This window comes from Strigops habroptila, chromosome 5 (assembly GCF_004027225.2).
Source record: "Strigops habroptila isolate Jane chromosome 5, bStrHab1.2.pri, whole genome shotgun sequence".
Lineage (NCBI taxonomy): Eukaryota > Metazoa > Chordata > Aves > Psittaciformes > Psittacidae > Strigops > Strigops habroptila.
In genome coordinates, this window is record NC_044281.2 from 59,717,439 (window position 1) to 59,741,574 (window position 24,136).

Consider the following 24,136-nt stretch of genomic DNA (forward strand, 5'->3'; position numbering starts at 1 on the left):
CATGTGGTCCCTCCATGGGGCCAGCCTTGGGGCTGTCCCTGCAGGTGCTGTGGTGGCAGCACCCTTGCCCCTGCACCACTCTGTGTGGATCCCAAGCCTTGGGCTCCTTCCTGGCATCCCTAACCAGGCTTTTATCCCACTTGAGTGGCGCCCAGGTCTGTGGTGGGATCACAGGCATGCACAGCCTGGGTGTGACAGGCAGGGAGAGACCCTGGGTGCAGGGACCCTGGCAGACATGAGCCCCACAGCCCACCCCTTTACCCAGCCCTGGCTCAGGGGTACCCATCTCTGTCCCCACTCAGGGCTCGGGAGCCTTTGACTCTGACAGGAGATTCCTTTAGTGCCAGTTCTGGCATTTGTGGGACTCGCCTGACGTGCAGGGTCTCCACGGAAACCCCGCAGCATCACTCGGATTGTAGGACTGTCAGAAATGTTGTATAAACAGCTCCTTTTGTACTGGGTAATTTGCAAGTTATTATGGAGCCATGAAAAGACTCACGTTGGGAGTCATGGGCTGGGAGGAGAAGTGGAGAAAAGCTGCTGGAGCTGCCAAGCATCATGGGGAGCATTATGTGTGCAGCTCTGCATGGGGTGGCTGGCTTCTCAGGGGACAGGTGAGCAGCATGGGGGCAAGCACTGGGTGGGAAGGCCTCCAGCTGCATCTCTATGGATGTTCTGCAGTGGGAAGGGGCAGTGGGACCAGATGGGGCTGGGACCTTGGCTCTCCAGGAGCCAACCCTGCCATCCCATGTGGGTTGGGTGCAAGGTCTGCCTTAGGGCACTGGGTGCCTGTGGCTGGAGGCTGTGTGGTTTGCAAGGGGATCATGCCATGGTGTGGGCAGTGCCAGGCCAGAGGGGTTGCTGTGAAGGACTGTGCCCATATCAGCTCTCATTCGTGTGCCCATGGGCCAGCAGTGCTGGGGTGTGCTTTGCCACTCCCGTGTCTTGGCAAAGGGACCCTTCTGCATTGCCAGTGGCTGGAGGATGTGGGGCACTGAGCGGAGGCTGACAGAGTACTGGTGAGCCTGGATAATGGCTGGGCAGTGCCATGGCACACTGTGGCTGTGTGCGGGGTTGTGGCAGCTGTGGCAGTGGAGCTGCCTGGTTTGGGGCACTTTGGGAACAGCGTGTGGAAGGCAGTTGTGTGCAGCACTGGCATGGTGTGTTGTGTTAGTCTTGTCCCCATTGTGGTGCATGTGGGACCCGCGGCAGTGACTGTGCCCTGTGGTGCTGTGCACGGCAGAGAAGAGCAGCCCCTGCCCCGGGTGGTGGGGCAGGACCGACCGATGGCAGGAGACAGTGGTACGGCCGCATTGCTGGGCAGGAGGTTCGGCCCCCTTTGTGCCGTGCAGCCAAAGCCAGCGGGGGGCAGGACGTGTGCCCACCGCAGCCGTGCCCCCCACCCGCTGCTACCCTCGCCCCCCGGCACCGGTGCCCTGCCCGTCCCCCGCCGCTGTCACTGCCTGCCAGGGCTGGCGGAGAGGCGGAGGCGGAGGCAGGCGGGGGAAGGATGGAGGGAGGAGCACTCCAGTGATGCTTCATGCTCACAGCCCCAGCCCTCCCGAGAGCCCAACCTGGCGAGCCCCTTTCTCTCCCTCCGCCGTCCCCGGCTGCCGGCGGTGGAGGATGCTCGGAGCATCGCTTGCCCCCGCGGCGTGCTGACAGCGGGGACCCCGCCGGGAGCGGGCTGGCGTCCTGCCGGGCCTGAGCCGGTGTGACCGGGCCAGCGGGGCTCTGCAGAAGCATGAAGAAGATCTGGGTGAAGAAGCGTTTCCAGGTAAGAGCTCCCGGCTGCCGCGCCGGCGGGTGCGGGGACGAGGGGGTAGTGCTGAGAACGGGAGCGCATCGGGATGGTGATGAGGATGGGGGTGTCCCTCCGGCCCTGCCGCTGCCGCCCGGGGCTCCCCAGGGCTTTGCCCATCCCCGGCTCCATCCCGCTTGCAGAGCTGCCTGCCTGTCCTCGCCACCCCGGGCAGGAGAGGCAGAGGGCAGGTGCTCAGCACCGCCAGAGCCAGCACCAGGCTGGAACCGCCGTCGGGGGCTCCCCCCCACGCCACCCTCTCCCCTCTCTTCTCTCTGGAGCCAGGGCAGCAAATGGAGGCCTCTTCATGGCTCCCTCCAGCCATGGATCCTGGCTGCCGGTGGTCACGGATCTGGAGACGAGGCTTTGCATGCGTCATCCCCTCCGCGTCAGGAGCATGCCTGGCACAGGCGAGGCTCCTCCGCGGCCCCGCTGCATGCTCCCTGCCGAGCAAGGCACAAGGACGTCACTTGGCCTTGGTAGGGGGTGGAGGATGGCGGGCATCCTTCCAGGAAACACCCCCAGAGCCCACAAGTTCACCCCACTGCTCCCCACAGTGCGCGCACATAGCATCCCCACTGTCACCCTGCCTGGTGGCCCAGCAGGGGCCCGGGAGGGGCTGTCACCTGCAGCCCTTTCCCACGGTTCGGGATGTGCCGGGGGACACAGGGATGCTGGAGGGTCCCTCTGGAGCAGGGTGGATTGCACTGCCCGGCTGCCCCATCTGCCCCTGGGGGCAGCAAGCCTGCATGGTGGGGCAGGGTCCTGCATCGCTGGCTGTGCACAGGGGGTATCAGGGCACCCACAGTGGCTGTCCCTCTGCACCAGGCAAGCCACCCGTTGCACTCCCCCTCCCCCCACTTTATTCTATCACTGCTCCCTGTCTGCCTGCTTCACACCAGTGGCACCAGTGCTGGGCTCCACATGCCAGGCAGTGGCAGGCTCCCCCATGGTCCCAGGAGCCCCTTCTCCCCCCTGACACCCCTTGGCTCCATGGCCATGGTGAAGGATGCCCCATGCTGGGGCCATGGCAGGACCCCCAGCCTGGGCAAGGTGGATCTGTGCCTGGCACAGGGAAAGGAGGCAGCACCAGGTCTCGCCTGGCTGCCCCATGTTGCAGGTGTGAAGTTGGATGCTGATCTCCCCACCCCACCCTTTCTCTCCACCCCAGGCTGGGTGGGCACAGAGTGGGCTCCTGGGGCTCCCTCATGCCTTTTCCCAGGGTGCAAATGAAATCCCAGGCAGGGATCACACCTCCCACTCCCTGGTTGGCCCCTTTGCCTAGACCCCAGCCCTGAGCTGCTCGTGCCCCCTTTTGACCTCCTGGCTCAGGGTGACCCTGCATCACACAGCGCTTGCTCCCTGACAAGCTGTGGGTGGGTGCTGTGCCCGAGGCAGGTGCAGGCTGTGGGGTGACCTGATCCCACAGGAATGTGTTATGGGGTGCAGGGATTGGGGCTCAGTCACCCCATAGCTCTGGGCAGTGGCGCCCAGCCCAGGCCCAGTGGGTGCAGTCATCATATTGGATGGGGAGCTGATGGCGCCAGTCCCTGGGGAAGCCACGAGAGCACCCGATAATGGCATTCAATTGCATTTTCATTTTTTAATGGGGGAATTATCCGCCGATGGTGCAGTTAATCACTCATCTAGCTTTCCCTGGCCTGGGAGATGGGCTGCGAGCCAGAACCAGCACAGTCAGCCGAGGAGGGGAGGTGAAGCCTGGCTCAGCCTGAATACAAATGTGTCTCGTGCAGCCGCTGCCCTCTGGCCAGCACTGCATGCAGGCAGGGGGCTGGTGGGAGCTCCCAAGTGCTGCCCATGATCAGGGGCTGCTGCTGCAGTGGCAGGAGCTTTTGGACATGCAAAATGAGCCTGATGCTCTTCCAAGGGCAACTGACTGCTGGGCATGCTTGGCAGGCTGTCCCTTGGGGCTGTTTGTCCATGACCCCCCTACTTGGGAGCTGTGGGGAGGCAGGAGGGGCTGGCAGAAAAAAGAGCTTCAAGAAAGCTGGGTGTCCAGGCCTGGGCTCCATGCTGGGGAGACAGGGCATGGGGTGTCAGTGTCCTGCGGAGACCCTGTCACCCAGACTGTCTGGGAAGGATGCTCAGTCCTGGCAGCACAACCCTGCCTGTCTACAAGCTGCATCCCCGCTCCTGCCTGCTGTGGAGATTACCCCATCCCTCTGCTTTCACCGGTGCACACCGGGCCTGACAGCCGGGTCGCCTTCAGCCAGTCCCTCCCTTGGCAAGCGGATGCTGGGCCCCGGGCTGCGTTGCAGAGGGTAGCCAAGCTGGCAGCAAGCTCCATGCACCTCCGGCCCAGCCTCTGCTTGGGTCCTGCCTGCCCAGACGGCGCGGGCGAGCACGGCCCCACGCTGCCAGCCCCACACAGGTGGGCCAGTCCCATGCTGCTTGTGCCAGGCATCCTCTCTCGCAGCTGGCACAGCCTCTGCTGGGGATGGAGATGTTGTCCCGATGCTGGGTCGGTGCCCAAAGTGGTGTCTGGGCCAGTGCCTGGAAGACACTTTGCTGGCCCTGTCCTCACGCTGGCGCAGGAGGTGACTTCGAAGGGGCTGTGCAGCATTTGGGCACCCACCCAAGCAAAGACCTTGCTGCAGGCAGTGCTGGGGTAGCTGAGCTGCCCAGGGCTGTTGCTTCCTGGGCACGGGCTGCAGCACAGGGCCGGGGTGCAGTGTCAATCCTCGGTATGGGCAGTGGTGCAGGGCCGGGGTGCACAGCACCATCACCAAGGAGAGAGTGTGTGTGTGTGCGCACAGGTGTGTGTGTGCACAGCTACACGTGTCCACCTACACCCATCCCTGCCTGTGCGCATGGGGGTGTGTGCCTGTGGGTACCTGTGGGTGTGCAGACGAGGGATGTGCGTGTGCGTGTGAGCGGTACCACGTGTGCTCTGCCTGCGTGTGAGCGGCTGTGGGTGTAAGCAGTGCCGCATGTGCGGTGATGGGGTGTGTGTGTGCGTGCGTGAGCAGGCGCCTGGTGCCATGCCCTGGGTAACCCTCTCTTCTCTTTTCCTTTGCAGAAGACCGGCCACTCACGGCGCTTTGGGCGCTTCACGCATGGTGCGTTGAGTTACCAGGACCTGGCTCCCCCTGCCACCCGGGACGGGGTCCAGCCCCACTGCCATGCTGTGGGGGAACAGCAAGCAGAGGCTGGGCAGGGCTGGGCTGCGTCTTGCCAGCCCCAAAATGCGGACCCCCCCCCAAAATGTGGCTCTGGGTGTGCCCCACGAGGCTGGGCTGCTCCTGGCCCTGCAGCTCCGGTTGCTCAGGGGCTGCCAGGCTGTCATGGCTGGGCTGGGGAACCTGATGCTGTTGCAGTGCACAGCACAGCTGGCAGTGTGCTGAACTGCAGAGGGGTGGCTTGGGGTGAGAGGCACCAGTATGGGCCTTCCCCCAATAGCAGGGCAGTGGAGGGGGAGTGATGATGGGGCAGGGGACATGTCCCTTGCCACAGGGGTCTGTTGTGGCAGCTTGTAAGGGTTTGGGCAGCTGCAGGGGTGGAAGTCTTGCTCTCCCTGCCTGCACAGCATTGACTTTCATGGGACAGGACATTAGGGTGGCTGCATCCTGCCTGTGGGAAGGATCTCACTGATGCCTTGCCTTGAGCCTCCCTGTTTTATTAGCCGGGGCCATGCAGCAATTGCCACCAGTGGGGAAGGGGATGCATGTGTAAGTGCCAGAGGGCACATACTTGTGTGCCCCAGCACTCCCAGGAGCACCCAGCTGGGGCACAGGCTGGGGGGTCCAGCCCCGGGCTGTGGTGCTCTGTGGAATATGGGGATGTGTGTGTGCTGCAGTGGCTATAGTCCAGCCCATGGTGCAGCTCCGGGAACAGGAGGTGGCTGCCCTGCCTGGCAGGATGTGGCTGTGGCACAGGGAGGGGATGGTGCCGTACACTGCGCAGGTGGGATAGTGAGTGTCAAGGAGGGTCTATGTGTAGCACTGGAGTGGCATGCAATGAACATGGGTGCAGAGTGGAGACGTGGTGGAGAAACTGGGGGTGCCAGACCTGTTTCTACACCCTCTGGGCACCTGGCCTCTGCCATGGGGCCAGGCAGGGCATAGAGCGCTCCTCATGGGGTCCTGAGACAAGCTAATGCCCAGTCCTGGCCCCACCCTGGACCAGAAGCCCAGCACAGAGTGCCAGGCTCTCTGAGCTGGCATGGGCTACAGAGGAGCTGCCCCGGCAGGTCCCTGCCCCATGGCAGTGTGGGGAGATGTTGGGGACAAGGTCCCTCCCGCTGCCCCCAGCATCTCTGCAGGCCGGGCCGATAACCGGGTGTTGATGTCTCTCTCTCTCTTGCTGCCCCTATGGAAGCGAAGTTTTCCGCTCCTGCAGGAAACAAAGCTACGGTAGGAAGACCCCTGTCTGATGCCAGCCCCATCCGCAGAGCGGGCCGTGTGCCCCAGCCTGCCATCCTGCCCCATCACCACCATGGTACCCCTGCCCTGCTTCCCTATCCCCATGCTGCTTCCACCAACAGCATTCCCACTGCCAGCGTCATCTCCTTTCCTCCCATCATCTAACGCTGCTCCTGCCTGCTTTGCCTGCCCTTGCCCTGCTAGTTTTTCCCACTCCAGGTCCTGCCTTTCCCTGCTGGCAGCTCATCCCTGCAGGTCACAGTTGTGCCAGTTGCCCGAGCACTACCTCTTCTGGGAGCTGCTTGGGCACTGCTCTGCTGCCATTGGAGCCGGTGGGTCTGCAAGGGGCAGTGCCAGCCTGGGCTGCTGTCCCTGTGTCCCCTCACTCCCTGCTCTCCCCCCAACCCCCGTTTCCCCCAGACTCGGAGACGGGCGAGGATGAGCCCAGTGACCCCCAGGTGACGCAGCGCAGCGACCTCCAGGATGAGACAGCCTTCAGCACCCCCACAGGTGAGCAGGGGGTACCCGGCTGGCACTGAACCCCGGCACCGGCTGCGGTGCATGGCCCCAACAAGGGCTCTGCTGGCTGAGCTCTGCGGGTCTCCAGGGGTGGGGGGAGCTGTGATCCACCCATGCAAAGGGGAGAAGGCTTGGGGCAGCAGGGTGCTGCTTGGGACATCTCGGGACACCCCGTGGTGGCTCAGCCCTCTCCAAGCAGGGTGCTGAGCTCATCCCCACGGCCACCCAGTGTTACCTCAGGTCTCTCCTTCCAGGTGGGTCTGACACCCTTGTGGACGCCTCCATGAACACAACTCCGACCTCTGTGCTGGCCCTGTCGCAGGCAGAGGAGCGCTCGAGCTGGTCGGGCAGCCAGCAGACGGTGGTGGAGAAGGAGACAGATGCCAGCCTCTCCGCACGGGGACCCTACCTCCGCCCCGCTGCCTGGCTGAAGCCACAAGGAACCCCAAGGCAAGCAAACGCGCCGGCCCCGTGCAGCGCCGAGGTCCGGCACCTGGGCGTGGAGCCGCTGGTGCGGGCATCACGGGCTAATCTGGTGGGCACGAGCTGGGGGTCAGAGGATAGCCTTTCAGTGGCCAGCGACCCCTACGGCAGCGCCTTCAGCCTGTACCGAGGACGGGCGCTCTCGCTCCACGTGTAAGTAGCCCGGGGAAGCATGCGGAGGGGACATCATGCTGGGGCCATCTCCTTCCAACCTCCGCAGCCATCTCCTTCCCTCTGCCTGGGCTTTCTTTGCCTTCACCATGCCTGGATGAGGAATGGGGGCTCTGAGCAGTAGGCAGCCTGTTCCTGGTGAGCAGGTGGGAGCAATCTGGGAGGAAGGGGAATGACTTGAGGGTTGCATGGGGTGCAGATGACATGGAGTGGAGTCCCTTTCTGCTGTGTCCAGCTTGGGGCTGGGGATAACCCCTGTGCTGCTGTGCAAGCTGCAGATCCCGCCCACAGGCTGCACAGTGGGTGTCCCCCCATCCCTCCCAGCTGTGGGGCTTCTGTGCAGCCCAGGGCGAGGGGACCTAGGGGTGCGTGGCAACTGGGGACACCCACTGGTGACTGCCACCTGCAGTCCCCACCGCACAGGGGTGGCAGCAGGGGCCAGAGACATACTGCTTCCCCACGATCTGCTGACGTGCTCAGAGCCCCTGTCCCTCCCTGCCACTTTCAGTCCCCATGGCTGCAGGCCTGCTCCTTCGACCTCCATCCTGCCCCTTTTTTTGTTTGAGGCTGCTTGTTCCACCAGAACCTCATCTCCACCTTATGATTTCTGCACCATGATCGCCAAGCCTACCTGGGGGCAGGGGGTGGCAGGATGCGGCCACAGCAGTATGTGCACGGGGAGGGCTTCTAGCCTTGGGGACCTCCTCCACCTTGCAGAAGAGCTGGCCTGTGCCACACTGTCTCAGCACACCAGGACACCCCGGGAAACTGGGGCACTCTCCTGGCCCCAGCTCCTGTCTATGTTGCAGCCCTGGGGAGGGGACTCGCTGGGTATCCCAGCATCACCCGCCGTCCCACATGGGTACCCCTGGGTAAGAGGATGTCACAGAAGCCGAGGACTCTTACACAACCCAGCCAACTGGTGGTCTCAGGGTGGCCATATGTCCTCACTGGGGCCTCTCAAGGCTTCCTGGTCCTGGGGCTGCCTTGCCATGCCCCATTGGGCACCATGCTGTGGGCTGGGAGCTGGGCTTCAGCCAGGTGGTGAGGGTGGGCTCTGAACCATGGTCCTTTGCATCTCCCCTTGCAGCAGCATCCCCCAGGGGGGCTACCGAAGAGATGACCCCCACAGCGGTTCTGTCTCTCCAAAGCCTGGTGCCGAGGCCCCGAGGTCTCCTGCTGCCCTGCCACTGACCGCCAAGCCACCCATCATCTGCTCGCCATCTCCCCGCGGTGGCCTGTGCCTGCCATCACCCACCAGTGCCACATCCCAGCCTGCTGCCCACGGCCCTGGCGTCCCCTCCTCCACACCCGTCACACCCCGCAAGAAGTCCTCGGTGCCGGTCGAATACCAGGACACTGTCCCTGAGGAGTACGAGGAGAAGATCAAGAAGCCCAAGTCCTCGGGGTACTCGCAGGGCAGCACACAAGAGTCCCGTCCCCAGACACCCATGAGCGACACCTCTGGCCGCATCTCTGTCCGGGCATCCCCCAAGCTGGTGCGCGCCGGCTCCAAGATCTTCGAGAGGCTGCAGTACTTCGAGGAATGGCAGAGGAGCCTGGAGCAGTCGGACAGTCCCTTCCCCGCGCACTCCAGCCTGCCCTTGCGCAAGACGCGCTCCTTTGACCAGCCAGGCACCGGCTCGCGCCGGTCCAGCACACTGGGCGGCTCGCGGGAGGACGTGCAGGAAGGCGGCCGCTGGGAGCCGGGCAGCACAGCGGCATGCCGGCGTTTGGCCTTCCGGCAGAAAGCCGCATCCTTTGACGAGCGCGGCAAGTTTGCCAGCCGCATCTACGCCATTGAGCACAAGTTTGTGGAGGAGCTGACCCGCATCAAGCGGACGGTCTCCAAGCAGCAGCTGCGGCGCTCCCAGGAGCTGTGCAAAGCTGGGCTGCCCCCGGCACCCTCACCACCGGTGGCCAGCGAGCCTGCTGCCCCCCGCGCACCCCGCACCCCCTCCTCACAGGGCGCCGCTGGGCGCAAGGCACTGCCGACAAAGACCTCACCATCAGAGAGCACACGTGTCATCCAGCACTTGGCACTTTCCAGTGTGGCGCTGGTGGGACCTGATGGGGAGCCAGAGCTGGGAGGGCAGCGTGGGAGGAAAGCCCCAGCACGGGGCGGTGCAGTGGCTGGTCAGCCTGCTGAGGTGGAGGATGCAGGCACCAGGAAGGGTCTGCAGCAAGAAGGCACTGGGGAAGTGAAGAAGAAGGAGCAGTGGCTGTTAGCACAAGCCACCCCGCGGGGACAGGCACCCCTGTCACAGGCGGGCCCTGCCGAAGGCAGCCTGTGCCAGGACGGGGGCCCTGCCAGTGGAGCCCGTGCCCCTGGGGCAGTGAGTGAAGCACTGGCTGCCCGGCTGGCTGTGCCCCATGGACTGTACCGGCGGCCGGAGGCACCCACAGAGGTGCGGTTCCTGCCCTGGGCAAGGCCAGGGATGGAGCAGGAGGCTCGTCTGGAGAGGAGCTGGGCAGGGCAGCACGGCACAGGCAGGGAGGTGGAGAGAAGGCAGGCGAAAGTGTCAGAGAAGAAAGAGAGTGGCCGGATGGCTCAAGAAGGCAGGAGCACACGGAGCAAGGGCAAGGGGCGCCGAGTCAGACCCACCTCTCCGGAGCTAGGTAGGGGCATATGGCTTTCTGCCCTCCTTTAGGCACAGAGCCGGCCTGGCCAGCCCCTGAGCAGCATGGTGAGCCCCCAACCTGCCCCTGGGAATCATGGGGAGCTCAGGCTGTGCCAGAGAGCACAGCGGCGGGGCAGGGGGGCATGGCTCTGGAGGTTGGGGATGTTGGCATCAACTAGTGCCGTAAGACAGACCACTCTGGGTACCAGTTTGCTGGGCCTTGAGGTCATGATGCTTGCTGATGTCTCTGTCCCTCCTGTCTGGCATAGGAAGGATGCAGGGTGCTGACCTCTGGCACCCAGCCCTGTGGACCGGTCTGGCCACTCCAGGGCACAGGGCACCCATTGTAGCTTGTCCTGGCAGGATTGTGCTTGGTCCTTCAGGCAGGCGTGCAGCCCAAGTGTCCCCAGGGGATGCTGTGGTGGCTTGGCTGGGGGAGAGGTGTCCTGTCCATCCCAGCACATGGGGGTGAGACCAGACTGCGCCGGGGCTGGGAGCTCATTCCAGGCTCTGCTCTGGCTGGAGCAGCGCCAGGCCCGTGTGCAGGAGGCTCCTGGCGCGGTCCCAGGACCTTTGCCCATGTGCTGGGGCCATGGAAGGGGAGGGAGCTGGGAGGCTGGTGCTGATACAGTGTGGCAGAACAGCCAGCACCCTGAGGAGGGTTAGGGGAAGCTTGGAGTGGGGGCTGTGGTGGGCTGTACAAACCTCCTCCTTCCACACCCCACTGTTGCCACATCCCTTATGCTGTATGGGCATGTAGAGCAGGCAGTACACTCCCTGCCCTGTGGTCCCCTGTTGTGTCCTACTGCAGGCATTGTGCCATGGTGGCCCCCGATATGGCACTTTCCTCCACTGGCCGGGGACTTGCTAATGCCCCAGTGATGGTGCTGGGCACATGGTGGCAGCAATGGCAGAGGGCTATGGGGCCCCTGCTCTGCCTGCATGCCACCCGTGGCAGCACAGGACCCGCTCACTCCATCCTGCTGATGGCTGCGAGGCCTGTCTCTCCCTGTCCAGAGTCCTCTGACGACTCCTATGTCTCTGCGGGTGAAGACCCCCTGGAAGCCCCCATCTTTGAGATCCCCATCCAGGACATGGCGGTGGCCGTGGGGACAGAGGTGCTGCTCAAGTGCATTGTTACTGCCAACCCCCAGCCAGAAGGTGAGTGACCGGTGGAGGGGCTGTCTGCATGTCCATGTCCCACCTGCTGAGCCATCCCTTGGGGCCACCTGAGCTGTGCAAGGTGGGACACGCAGTCCCGAGCTGGGTGTCTCAGGGCAGTGATGTGCCTGCCCAGGGAGCACCATTTTCGCCCTGTCTCCCCCCAGGCAGGAGCGAAGTGCTTGGGCACTGCCTGCCAGGGCAGGGTGCAGGCAGGGTGCAGGCAGGGTGCGGGCAGGGTGCCTACAGTTCTCCTGTGCTGGGCTGGGCCATTGGGAAAGAGGGAGAAGGGCTGCTGTGCACTGCATGGGCAGGACGGGTGATGCTTTGGGCTGCTGTTGGGCCAGCTCAGGTGGTTTCTCGGGGGCAGAGCCCAGATGCCCGGTTCAGGGCTGATGGGCTCCGGGCATGGTGTAGCCAGGGTGTAGGCTGGGCAGCCAGAGCCGGTACGAGCCGACAGAGCCGGGCAGAAACGAAGCGGCTTTGCTTCCATCCTCCAGCCTCCACTGGAGGGCAGGAGGACGCCAGAAATCAGGCGGGGGCCAGCCGCGCTCTCAGTCAGGGGCCGTGGGAACCCGAGGCTGCTTCCCATGGCAAAGGGGTCCTCAGGCCAGGCCTCACTGGGACCCTGCAAGGACCTCCAGAGGCGCTTGGTGCCCCGTGCCCGCGAGTGACCCTCTCCTCTGCCGGCAGTGTCCTGGAGGAAGGACGGGGTCCCGCTGCGGAGCACCACGGCGCGGCCCATCAAGACAGAGGGCGAGCGCCATACCCTGCTCGTCCGGAGCGCCCGGGTAGCCGACGCTGGCCTCTACACCGTCACCGCGTCCAACGAGGTGGGAGCGACCTGCTGCAGTGCCATCCTCAGCGTGCGGCCCGGTGAGTGCCGGTACCGGGAGGGCGGCCGGTGGCGGGAAGGCCGGCGGCGAGAGGGCCGGCAACGCTGCAGGCTGGCTGCCAGCACGGCCGCTGTTGTCACTGAGAAGAAACTGGCTTCCTTACCCTACAAGGCTCTGTCTGAACCAAAGCAGCTGACGTGCTCCCGGCAAGCACAGAGGGATCTTGACGGGGGGGGGAGGGGGAGAGAGTGGGGTCAGGCTGTGAGCATCCCCCTAAGCAGTCCAGGCTCCCCCACATCTGCTCTGTGCCCCGCTAGCCATGGGGGTACCCCAGCTTGCTCTCCAATCTGCACACTGTGAGAGCACCCCTCCCTCCAACCTGCTACCCTGGGGATACCACTGTCCCACTAGCTGTGAGCTGTGGGGATACTCTGCCTGCCCACCAAGCTGCTAGCCAGGGGGGGTAGCCTGCCTGCCCTCCACCCCGCTGCCGTGGGGATACCCAGCCCGCCGCAGCCCCAACGCGATTCCCATCCTCACAGTGTCCCTGGGGAGTGTGCAGAGGCTCAGAGCTGCCTTGTGGGGTGGAAGCACCCAAAACCCCACCCGCTCTGGGGTGCAGCAGGGCTGTACACCCAAGGACAGCAGCGGCCGGGCAGGTCACAGCGCGGGGGACCCGGCAGGGGCCCCCCAGCCCCCGGCCCCGCGGCGGGCCCTCCCCCGGGCCGCTGGCCCAGCCCCGGAGGCCGGGCGGCGCTGGGGCGGGCTCAGTGGGCCGGTGGCGCTGCAGGCTGGAGGCGCGCCCGGCACCGCAGCACCGGCCGCGGCCCTGGCGGCGGCGGCGGCGGCGGCGGCTCGGCGGTGCGGCCCGGCCCGGCCCGCCTCCGGGCGGTGAGTGGGGGGGTACGGGCTGGCTGGCGGGGGGAGCCGGGATGGGGCCCCACAGCTCTCGGCGTTGGGGCTGCCCGCGGGGGCCCGGCGGGCCACAGACCTAGCTGTGCGCCGGGCAGCCCGCCCGCCTACCCCGGAGGAGAGGGGGGGTGAGTGCGCTCGGCAGCCGGGCAGGCGGGGGGCCGGCACCCCAGCACGGCGGCCGCGCTCTGCCAGCTCCCCGCGCCGCTCGCTGCTCCCCACTTCGCACCCCCATCGCGGCCCCGGGTGGGCTCCCCACGCCGGCGGGTCCGGGCCCCGCGCAGCGGCATGCGGCCGGCGGGCTGCTGGGGCAGCGCAGCTGCCAATGTCACCTTCAGCCCTCGCCGGTCGGGGCAGGGGCAGCCATCCCGGGAATCCGGGCGGCTTAAGGATGGGAGCGCGGGCTGCTGCGTAAGAGCCACTTGAGCCCTGCTGTCGCCTTGCGGGATATCGCGTCCCCTTATCGTCCCGTGGAGTGCTGCTCATGCTCACCCCCTCCCCCTGCGCGGCCCCGCACCCCTTCGCTGCTGGCCGCTGCCGATGTGCCGTGGGATGGGCAGCCCTAGGGTGCAGGGTGGTGGAGAGGGGTGCCCTGATCTGCCTGCCCGGCTCTGGCTGCTGCCACCTCCTTATCCAGGCTCTCCTGTGCTAGCCCCCGCCGTGGAGCGGCATGGGAACTTGCCCCCCCCCCTCGGCCAGGCCAGCCCCATCACCTCGGACGAGGAGTACCTGAGCCCCCTGGAAGAGTTCCCCGAGACCAGCACCCCCCAGCACCGACCAGCCATGAAGCTGCAGCCTAGAGCCGAGCATGGGGCTGCCCACGGCTCCCCGCAGAGCACCTTCAAGGCTGCACCCACCTTTGAGGTGAGCTGACAACCGCTGGGAACCTGGCAGGGGGGAGCAGTGCCCTGTGACTGCAGCCTGTGGTCCACAGTGCCAGGAGCTGCCAGGTCAGCCCTTCCTACCCCCTGATATGGGGGGCTCCTGGCACTTGGGCAGCCCCCACCCCACCAGCATTCCTGGTGCTCCAGGGCTGCTGTTGTGACATGGGACACAAACTTCTGGGTGCAGCGGTGGGGATGCATGGCCCTCGGTGTAGGTGGGTGCTTGCTGCTTTCTGACACCTGCTTCCCCAGGTATCCCTATCGGACCAGTCGGTGCTGGAGGGGCAGGATGTCAGCATGAGCGTCCGCGTCCGTGGGGAGCCCAAGCCTATCATTTACTGGTGAGTCCCGCTGCTCGCTGCGTCACAGTTGGACAGGGAAGGAGAGGATGGGCACAGTGACCTCCCCATTTGGGGATGACCAGCTCAGAGCTGATCCTGAGCAGTGTTAGGGATGGAGAAGAGGGGTCTTTTGGGGACAGCCAGGCTGGGTGTGCAGGGCCAGGTGTGACCGTGCCACTCTGCCCATGTCCCGAGCAGGCTGAGGAACCGGCAGCCGGTGAAGTACGGCCGCCGGCACCACGCGGAGGAGGCAGAGGGGGTGCGGGGCCTCTTCACGCTGCACATCCTGGCAGCAGAGCACACCGACACTGGCTTCTACACCTGCAAGGCCGTCAACGAGTATGGCACCAAGCAGTGCGAGGCCAAGCTGGAGGTCAGAGGTAAAGCTCCCCAAGAGTGTCCCTCTGGCCCCGAGAGGCCAGCTGGATCCAGTGCCCTGCATGAGCTGTGTGGGGAAGGGGCCACTGCAGATGCTTCCCTGGCAGTGCTGGAAGAAGGGGGTGAGCCAGCCTGCCCTTCCCTGCCGCAGCACAGGCAGGTGCAAGAGGGGAGCAGGGAAGTGGAGCTGCGTGCCTGGGGCTGCCTGCAGAGGATGGCCCTGCAGCAGAAGGCAGATGTGCAACCCCACGGCCCTGGGTCCCACCACCCAGCTGTGCCAGAGCCTCCACTGGCCTGACCCAGAGCCCACTGCTCCCTGCAGCCCAGCTTCACCCCACGTCTCCCCAGGTACCCACTGCTGCTGCCAGGTGCTGCTCCTGGCTGTGCAGGGAGGGCTTTTGCTGTTGGTGGCCCTGCAGGGGACATGTCCCCCCACCCTGCTGTGCTGACAGCTCCCGCCTTGCCCCAGGCAGCCTGCAAGCTGCGTGCCAGGCACGTGGCAGCTTGGAGAGGTCCCCCCCTTGCCTGTTTCCAGCAATAGCCCCATATATGTGGGACTGTGCTGTCCAGCCCCTTTCCCTTGCCGTCCCCTCCCCAGCCTTGCTGTGGTCCTCTTAGGACCCCAATATATATGTGCAAATGTGGGGGGAGGATGGACTTGGGTCTGATAGCCAGGCTCTGCCTGGCATCTGCAGCCAGGGAAGGACCCTGCGGGGATGAGTGATGCTACTACCTCCCTCCTCTTGCCTTTGCTGTGTGTACCCTGCTCCCCCAGCCTTCCCCGCTGACAGTTGCCTGAGCCCATCCTGCCCTGGCCTTGGCTGCACTGCTTGTACCCTGCCAGGACGCCGCTGACAGCCCCCGGCAAAGCGCGGCGGCACAGGGGTGGGAGCGGGAGCCAGCCCTGTGCCCCACGGCCGGCAGGAGCTGGGCTGCAGGGGCGATGGCCCAGGCCCCGGCCCCTCTGCGGGTGGCTCCGTGCCTTGGTGTGCGCTCGCACCCCTCATGCCGGCGCTGGCATGTGCGCGCGTGCCGGCCCCGTCGCTGCTGCACTAACCCTTCCGCTTGCTGACTGCGGTTTTTGTCTGTACGCAGGGGGAGTACGATAAGGGGGTGCATCTCTCAGAGCCGCGGCCGCGGGGCTCTTAGTTGGACACCTCTTAGGCAGTGGACCTCACCTTGTGTTATTACCTTCTGCTCCATCCGCCGCCTCGTCCTGGACGCACCGCGGGGACGCGCGGGCCCTCGACTGCGGGCAGGGGCTCGCCGGATGGCGGGGGCAGGCGTGACTGAGGCGGGGTGGGGGGAGCGGCAGGGGAGCGCCAGGCACGCCCCCAGCCGGGCCAGGGCGGCCGTACGATGCTGTCTTGTCTCTTGCTCCGTCTGTTTGTCCCTGTCTGCGTGTCCTGCTGCTCCTCTCCTTGTTGCCCAGGGAAGGGGAGCAGGGAGCTGAGCCCTCGGGGCTGTAGGGAAGGGGTTGCAGCAGCGCAGTGGCAGCTCTGCAGTGGTCACCTTGGAGTGTGGGGGACAGGAGACCCCAGGGACCCCCGCGGGAGAGCACACTGCCCCAGCCGCAGCGGGGAGAGCAGTGGCCCCTTTGGCTTCGTGGCAGCCACCGAGGCACCGGTCCAGCCACCGTGAGACATCCCTTGCAGCCGCAGGGCTCGGGGTCCATGTGGAGCATCCCCGGGCTCCGGGTCTCTTCTCCCCAGGGAGGGGGCTTGGCGGGGGGCGGGCTGCGAGGCCGTGACCCTTTTTTTTTTTTGTAGCTCTAATAAAATCTGTTTGGTAAAGCGCTGTGTGGTGTGTTCCTGGCACGGGCACCTCCTCTCACCCCAGCCCCTTCCCCTGCTCAGCTCTGCTTTACACATCTCCTCCCCTCTCCCAACCTTCCCCGCTGCACTCCCTGCCCGCTGCACTGGGCTCCCTCCCTGCATGTCCCCCCTGCCCCGCACGTTGTCCCCTCCATCCCCGCCACCTCTCATGGTTGCTTTTCAGTTGCTGAGACGCGTCTCTCTTTCTTTCTTTCTTTCTCTCCCCCCTCCCCGGGCAGCTCGCCCCGAGTGCCAGTCCCTGGCCATCGTGGTTCCCCTGCAGGACTTGGTGGTCGGGGCGGGGGAGCTGGCACTCTTTGAGTGCATGGTGGCTGGCCCGCCAGACATGGACGTGGACTGGCTGTCGCGGGGCCGGCTGCTCCAGCCCGCCCTGCTCAAATGCAAGATGCATTTTGACGGGCGCAAGTGCAAGCTGCTGCTCACCTCTGTGCACGAGGACGACAGCGGGATCTACACCTGCAAGCTCAGCACTGCCAAAGGTAAGTGGCGGTCACGCAGCTCCCTGGGGGAGGTATCGCTCAGGGCTTGGCCTTAAGGGGGTGCTGAGGGTGGGCAGTCCCTCCTGCTGCTGGGTTCAGGGCTCTGGTCCCCCTGGGATGTAGCCGTGAGTGCTGGACGTGGGGGCCAAGGGAGGCAGGGGTTGCCCTAGGAGCTGGGGAGCTTTCACCTCTGGGAAACCTGGTCTGCATCAGTCCTTGGGCTGCAGCACCCTGAGCCCTGCCCCACTCAGCTCGTCTGCCAGCATGCATGCAGCTCCCTGAAACATGGGGAGATGCATTTGCACTGTGGCTGCACCAGCTGGATGCAGCCCTGGAGCACATCTGTCCCTGTCCCCTGGCTCCAGAGCCTCCAGGCACCCAGCTCCAATACTGGCCCGTCTGTGCTGGCCTGGGAGGTGGCAAGGACAATGGGCAGGGGGTCAGGGCTGCCCACCCTCTCAAGCTATCACTGGCGGCGGCTGAGGAAGGACAGCAGGACCTGGCCTCTGTCCCATGGCTCCAACATCCCCTGTGCCTGTGCATGCTGCCCACAGCCTCTGTTCCCCACAGTGGGGCAGGGATAAGGGCCTTTTCCCATTCCCCAGCTGGCCTGGGCAGCCCCTCGGCAGTGACCCAGGCTGCAGTGGGTGCATTCCCAGCACCCTGCAGCTGGTGCCAGTGCATTCCTCCATGGAGGAGGCTGTATGCCTGCAGGGGTTTGAGGGCAGCAGCAGTTTTGGGTGCAGGGAGGTGAGGCTGTGCCTGAGCATGGTGTCAGTCCCTGCCCGGGGTGGGCAACGACTCCATCATTGCAAAGCAGTCCTTCACTGGAGCATCCAGCCCCTGTCCCCACACCGCCCCTGGGTGCTGCATGTGCTGGCACTGCCTGCTTCAGCATCACCCTGCTGTCTCCATGGGGCTAGGCCAGCTGTGACCTCCTGCCCTATGGCGAGCACAAGGCATCCTCCCACACCACCTTGCTGCTGGCATCTGTACTGCTGTGCGGGTGGCAAAGAGGCACCCTCCTGCCAGGAGACCCCTGTGCACGGGGACCTTGCACACACTTGTACTCCTCCTGCCCCATGTGGGGACTGCGCCTGGCACCCAGCACACACTGGGCATCAGTCCCCACTGGGCATGGGGTACACTCAGCTACAACCACTCTGGCTGCTGGGGCTGCAGCAGAGGGGTCTCAGCTGCCTCCTGCCCTGCACACATGCATGCTGCGTGGGGCTCACCCCTGCCTGCTCTCCTTGCAGATGAGCTGACCTGCAGCGCCCGGCTGACGGTGCAGCCCTCTGTGCAGCCACTCTTCACCCGCAAGCTGGAGGATGTGGATGTGGTGGAAGGGCGGACAGCACGATTTGACTGCATGATCAGCGGGACTCCCACCCCGACGGTCACCTGGACCCATTTTGGTAACCCCCAAGCCCAGAAAGCTTGCCCAGGGCCCTGCAGTGAGACCCCTCCGCATCTCCTTGGCAGCTGCACCGAAGGGCTGGCATCCAGCTGGGGGTGGGAGAGGTGCTGGTGCTGGTGCTGATGCTGGTGTGTGTCTCCATGCAGGCCAGCCAGTGCAGGAGGGGGAGAATGTGCGGATTCAGCGGGACGGAGGGCTGCATTCACTCGTTATCGTGCATGTGGGCAGTGAGGATGAAGGGCAGTATGTGGTGACCGCCAGGAATGCCCATGGCCATGTGGAATGCTCTGCCGAGCTCTACGTGGAGGAGCCACGGCCATCTGCCGCCTCCCAGATGTAAGAGTTAGGGGTGTCTGGGATCTGCATCCCCTCTGCTTGCTTCCCCTGGGATTTGGGGTACAATGGGCTTGTGGTCAGGGCTGGGCTGGGGACACTGCTCCTGCCGCTAGCATTTGTGGGCTCTTGCAGCTCCAAGTTGGAGAAGATGCCATCCATCCCGGAGGAGCCAGAGCAGGTGGAGATGGAGACAGAATGCTTCACCATGCCTGATTTCCTGAAGCCGCTGCACAACCTGGACGTGGTGGAGTCCAAGGAGGCTGTGCTGGAATGCCAGGTGGCTGGGCTGCCCTACCCCTCCATCACCTGGTTCCACAATGGTTCCCGCATCGACAGCACTGATGACCGCAAGATGATGCAGTGTAGGGCTCCATACCACACTTCCCACCCCCTTGGGGTCCCTCCTCCCGGGGTGGAAGAAGGGGGACGGCCTGGGAGGAGGCATCTCCCCCCAGACCTTCATGCCATGTGAGGCAGGGAGGGGAGCTCTGCACCACTTGGCTGGCAGGGTCTTACCAGCATCTCCCTGTCCCTTCCAGATAAGGATATCCATCGCCTGGTGTTCACATCTGTCAGCCACGCTCATGCAGGTGTCTATAAAAGTGTCATTGCCAACAAAGTGGGGAAGGCTACGTGCTACGCGCACCTCTACGTCACCGGTGAGCAGCAGCAGGCACCACCAGGGATGTGCAGCCGCTCGCTGCCACCCTGCCAGGCTGTGGCCCGGGGCTGGGGGTCGGTGGCCCTGTGGCAAGGTCTTAGGGTGATAGGATCACAGGGTAGTTCAGGTTGGAGGGAACCTCAGGAGGTCTCTAATCCAACCTAAAAGCAGGGACAAGGTGCAGTCCGCACCTTGCAGGGTCAGGATCCATCCCTGGGTCCCATGTGTGAGTTGTTGGCACCACTGGCCCCACAGGGGCTGCAAGGCTGAGAACGTGGGAACCAGTGTGGATTGCTGGCCCCATCCGTCTGCTCCAGCCCTCACCCCGAGGAGATGTGGCAGTGGCTGTGCTCACATCCCTGCCTGTCTCCCTGCACAGATGTGGTGCCAACCCCTCCGGATGGGCCCCCCACTGTGGCCTCAGTGACCGGCAGAGCCATCACACTGACCTGGAACAAGCCCAAGTGGCTGGACACTGCCATAGGTGAGGGGGCTGGGGATGGGCAGGGGGCAGGCGATGCCATGGTGGGCTGCATGGGCCAGCCCAGTGCCGGGGGCTCTGCACTGACCCTCTTCCCCTGCAGATCCCAAGTCAGTGACCTACACGGTGCAAATGCAAGTGCTGGGCACGACGCAGTGGCTGGTGCTGGTGGCTGGTGTGCAGGGCACCACCTACACGGTGCATGGGCTGACCAAGGGTGCCCAGTACCTCTTCCGTGTCATCACTGCCACTCCCAAGACCAACAGCAAGCCATCCCCACCTGTGGGGCCTGTGCAGCTCCTGGACCGGGGTAAGAAGAGCAATGGTGAGGGGATGGGTGGCTGGGGTGGAGGGGTCTCTGTCCCCAGTGGGGTGGTGAGCTGCCCTGGGCTGGGTGACGTGGGGTCCAGAGGAGGTGGTGAAGATGTGTATGGCAGGTCCCTACCTGGAGGAGGTCCCAGTCATCCTGGACAAGCCAGATGTGGTGTACGTGGTGGAAGGCCAGCCAGCCTCCATCACCATCACCATCAACCACGTGGAGGCCACTGTCACCTGGAAGAGGTAGGACATGGCAATGGTCATGTTGTCTGCTCCATGCCCAGTATCACTCCATGGGATGCACAAAGAGGGGCTCCTGCACCAGCTTCCTGTGCAGCCTGTGGTAGGTGGGGATCCTTCCCTGGGGCTGGGGTGGATCTGCACCCAAGGGTGACGTCCAGAGCTATGCAGAACTGTATGGGAGGGAGGAGGGGGTGCTGGGGGGGTGCTGTCTGTGTGGTGCTAAGGGTCAAGAGCCATTCAAGGGGCAGAGCCAGCAATGGGAGCTAAGCTGTTTGTGGGGGCTGCAGGGTGGGAACAGGAGCTGTCTGAAGGTCAGAAGGTGGCCATGGGGCTGTGGGGTGGGATCTATGGATGGGGCAGGGGGTCTGGGGCTGCCTGTGGGGCTGTGATGTGGCAGCTGGTGTGCCCGCAGGGGCGGGCAGGTGCTGGGGGAGCTGGAGGGCATGTGCGAAGTGACGATGCCGGACGACGACCAGCACTGCCTGCGGCTGCTGTGCGTGGGGCACGGGGCTGCGGGGCCGCTGACCTGCGAGGTGAGCAACCGCCACGGCACTGCCTGCTGCACCCTGCACCTCCACCTCGCAGGTAGGTGCCCTGCGCCATGGGTGGCATCGCCCTTTGGTGCTCCAAGGGGTGGGCATTGCCCACAGGATGACACTGCCCCATGCTGCCCCATGCCCATGTGTCATGTGCATAGCATGGCACTGCTCCTCAGTGCTCCATACTTGTATGCCATGGAGTGTGCTGCTCTGAGGGGTGGCAATGGGGCTGAGAACCCATGAACCATGCATGCTTTCATACTGCTGCCTGTTGTCCTGTACCCATATCTGACTTGGGTAGAAGTGTCCCATGTGCCCCGTGACTGTGTGCATGAGGTGACAGTGCCCCATGGTGTCCCTCAGCCATGTACCACGGGTGGCACTTCTGCAGGGTGTCCCATACCTGTGTATAATGGGGTGGCAATGCCCCCCGGTGCCCTACAGCCAAGAGCCATAGGGGATACCTCCACAGTGCCCCACAGAGGTGTCATCGGTGGCACTGCCCCACCTGTACCCCACATTAATATGTAGTGAGAGATGCAATACCACAAGTGCCCCATGCCCATGTGCCATGAGTGGCACTGCCCCACGGTGCCTCACACCAATGGGGAGCTGGTCCATGGTGCTGTAGGCACATGCCGTTGCTAGCCTGCCCCATAGTGTTCCGCTCCCATGCGCACTGGGGTGGCACTGCCCTATAGCACTCCATGCCACTATACCATGGGCTGGCACTTCCTTGCAGTGCCCCACAGCCTTATGCCCTGTGCCAGTGTCAGGGGGGTGGTACTGCCCTATGGTGCCCCATGCTTCATCTCTTGGCAGAGGCACCACGCTTTGAGTCCATCATGGAGGACATCGATGCCCAGGAAGGGGAGACGCCACGCTTTGCTGTGGTGGTGGAGGGGAAACCACTGCCAGATATCATGTGGTACAAGGTGGGCTGGGACCCCCGTTCCCCCTTCTTGACCTACAGATCCCCCAGACTGACACTGTCCACTGCCTCACCTGGGCTGCTGCACTGGGGGTTTGGGGTTGTGTTCACCCCCAGTGATGCAGGATGCGGCCCATTCCCCATCCATGGGGAAATGGTGGTGGGGAAGGGACACGACCCTCCTGATGTCCCTGCCACCCCCAGGACGGGGAGCTGCTGGAGGAAAGCAGCCACCTGAGCTTCGTGTATGAGGACAACGAGTGCTCCCTGGTGGTGCTGGGCGCTGCCGAGCCCGACAGCGGTGTCTACACCTGCACAGCCAAGAACCTGGCTGGGGAGGTGTCCTGCAAGGCAGAGCTGGTGGTGCGGGCAGGTACGGCTGGCCGGCCCCCCACCCCGGGGGGCAGAGCCTGGGTGCCCAGCTTTCCCCCCACCAGCGCCTTTCCTTCCCACAGCCCAGCCCGCTGCTGATGCCACCATGGAGGAGGAGGAGCTGCACAAGGCGCGGCGCCTGGCTGACTACTATGATGTGCATGAGGAGATTGGGAGGTATGTGGCCACTGGAATGGTGGGCAGCGGGCCACCTCAGGGACAGGGATGCTGGAGCCACGCTGCACCAGCGGCTCTGGTCCTGGGGTCTGAGCTCCATGGTACACCACATCCTGATGTGCTGGGGCTGCTCTCAGTGTCAACAGGTGCTCAGGTACCAGCTCAGGGTGGGGAGTCAGTGTGGCTGGAGCAAAGTCAGGCCTGGGGTCTCTCCATGGATGGTCCTGGAGAGCTGCCGGGGCTGCAGGCAGCTCCCTGCAGAGTGGGCACATGTGCCAGCTGCTTGGGGATGGGGAGGTCTTCTGCTCACCCATATTATCCCTCACTGCCCCCATCACCGCATTTTAGGGGGGCCTTCTCCTACTTGCGGAGGGTGACAGAGAAGAGCAGCCGTCTGGACTTCGCTGCCAAGTTTGTCCCCGGGAGGACCAAGGCCAAGCAGTCAGCACGGAGAGAGCTGCACATCCTCTCACAGCTGGATCATGAGCGCATCGTCTTCTTCCACGATGCCTTCGAGAAGAAGAACGCTGTCATCATGGTCATGGAGCTGTATCCTCTGGGTGCTGCTCTGGGAGCATGTGGCATGGGGGATGAAGGGGGGCTTTTGGGCCAGTGCAGAGGAGCTGGGCGCTGGGAGGGTGCAGGGCACAGCGGGGCAAGGAGTTTCTGTGCTCCTTGACTGGGGCCCAGCTGCGCTGAGGAAGAGCTGCTGGACAGGATGGCAAGGAAGCCCTCAGTGTGCGAGTCTGAGGTGAGTGAACCCTCCGGGCCAAAGTGATAGGGGAAGGAGGGAGCCTGGGAATACCAGGCTTTGTCCCAGCCCGGGGATGTGGAATGCTCATTATATCAGGCTGCAAAGGGGGCTGCACAGGGCCAGTGTGGGCACTCTCTCCACTCCTTCTCTTGCAGGTCCGGTCCTACATGCGGCAGATCCTGGAGGGGCTCTGCTACCTGCACCAGCACATGGTCCTGCACCTGGACATCAAAGTGAGTGCGGGGCTCTCCGGCGCCCTCCTGCCCTGTGCCCCCACGGGCAGGCTCCTGCTGCACTGCAGGGGGCTCGGTCCTGCTGATGGGGGACATCCCTTCCCTGAGGGGAGCCCCTGCCTCCTGCCAAGGTCCCCTCTGCCCTGCACTGTCTTATAGCCAGAAAACCTCCTGATGGCGGATTCGAGCAGCGAGCAGGTCCGGATCTGCGACTTCGGCAATGCACAGGAGCTGACACCCAAGGAGCCCCAGTACTGCAAATACGGCACCCCCGAGTTTGTGGGCCCCGAGATCGTCAATCAGAGCCCTGTCTCGAGCGTCACCGATGTCTGGTAAGGGTGGCTCTGGGTGGACAATATGCTCCCCACTATGCTGGGAGAGACCGAGTGCCCAGAGGGCTCGTGCTGTGCAGTAACCATGCTCTCCTCTCCGCAGGCCTGTGGGGGTCATCGCCTACCTCTGGTAAGCGCCCTGGTGGGTCGCCATGGGAGGGACACCCTTTCCACCCCCTTGCCAGTTGCAGTGCTGGGGCTGTAGCAATGCACATCGCTCCTTGCAGACTCTGCCTCCTACCCCGTGCTCCTGCCTCTGCCCTCCTCATGGCACCAGGGCTGGGGGCTAGGGTCCTGTCCTCAGTCCTCCTCACTTGCCATGCTGTTCCCCATGTTCCCATGGCCTAATGACAGTGTCCTCTCCTTGGCAGCCTAACGGGGATCTCCCCTTTCGTGGGGGAGAACGATAAGACAACGCTGATGAACATCCGCAACTACAATGTGGCCTTCGAGGAGAGGATGTTCCAGGGGCTCACCCGGGAAGCCAAGGGATTTGTCATCAAAGTGCTGGTCAATGACAGGCTGTGAGTAATGAG

General features: G+C 64.4%; 1 protein-coding gene across 1 annotated transcript in view; it reads left to right on the top strand.

The window, feature by feature from the left end:
• The window catches only part of LOC115608282 (striated muscle preferentially expressed protein kinase), a 37,674-nt gene that overhangs the window by 5,366 nt on the left and 8,172 nt on the right, over window positions 1-24,136 (top strand). Inside the window, exons 2-27 of the mRNA XM_030486919.1 lie at window positions 6,604-6,693; window positions 6,957-7,338; window positions 8,447-9,975; window positions 10,995-11,138; window positions 11,832-12,014; window positions 13,539-13,750; window positions 14,023-14,111; window positions 14,310-14,491; window positions 16,543-16,803; window positions 18,063-18,221; window positions 18,370-18,559; window positions 18,692-18,921; window positions 19,099-19,218; window positions 19,600-19,704; window positions 19,805-20,011; window positions 20,139-20,262; window positions 20,675-20,847; window positions 21,624-21,736; window positions 21,937-22,105; window positions 22,188-22,281; window positions 22,630-22,830; window positions 22,972-23,032; window positions 23,191-23,268; window positions 23,428-23,600; window positions 23,704-23,730; window positions 23,972-24,124. Coding sequence (XP_030342779.1) covers window positions 6,604-6,693; window positions 6,957-7,338; window positions 8,447-9,975; window positions 10,995-11,138; window positions 11,832-12,014; window positions 13,539-13,750; window positions 14,023-14,111; window positions 14,310-14,491; window positions 16,543-16,803; window positions 18,063-18,221; window positions 18,370-18,559; window positions 18,692-18,921; window positions 19,099-19,218; window positions 19,600-19,704; window positions 19,805-20,011; window positions 20,139-20,262; window positions 20,675-20,847; window positions 21,624-21,736; window positions 21,937-22,105; window positions 22,188-22,281; window positions 22,630-22,830; window positions 22,972-23,032; window positions 23,191-23,268; window positions 23,428-23,600; window positions 23,704-23,730; window positions 23,972-24,124 — 5,449 coding nt within the window. The remainder of the gene's footprint in view (window positions 1-6,603; window positions 6,694-6,956; window positions 7,339-8,446; window positions 9,976-10,994; window positions 11,139-11,831; window positions 12,015-13,538; window positions 13,751-14,022; window positions 14,112-14,309; window positions 14,492-16,542; window positions 16,804-18,062; window positions 18,222-18,369; window positions 18,560-18,691; window positions 18,922-19,098; window positions 19,219-19,599; window positions 19,705-19,804; window positions 20,012-20,138; window positions 20,263-20,674; window positions 20,848-21,623; window positions 21,737-21,936; window positions 22,106-22,187; window positions 22,282-22,629; window positions 22,831-22,971; window positions 23,033-23,190; window positions 23,269-23,427; window positions 23,601-23,703; window positions 23,731-23,971; window positions 24,125-24,136) is intronic.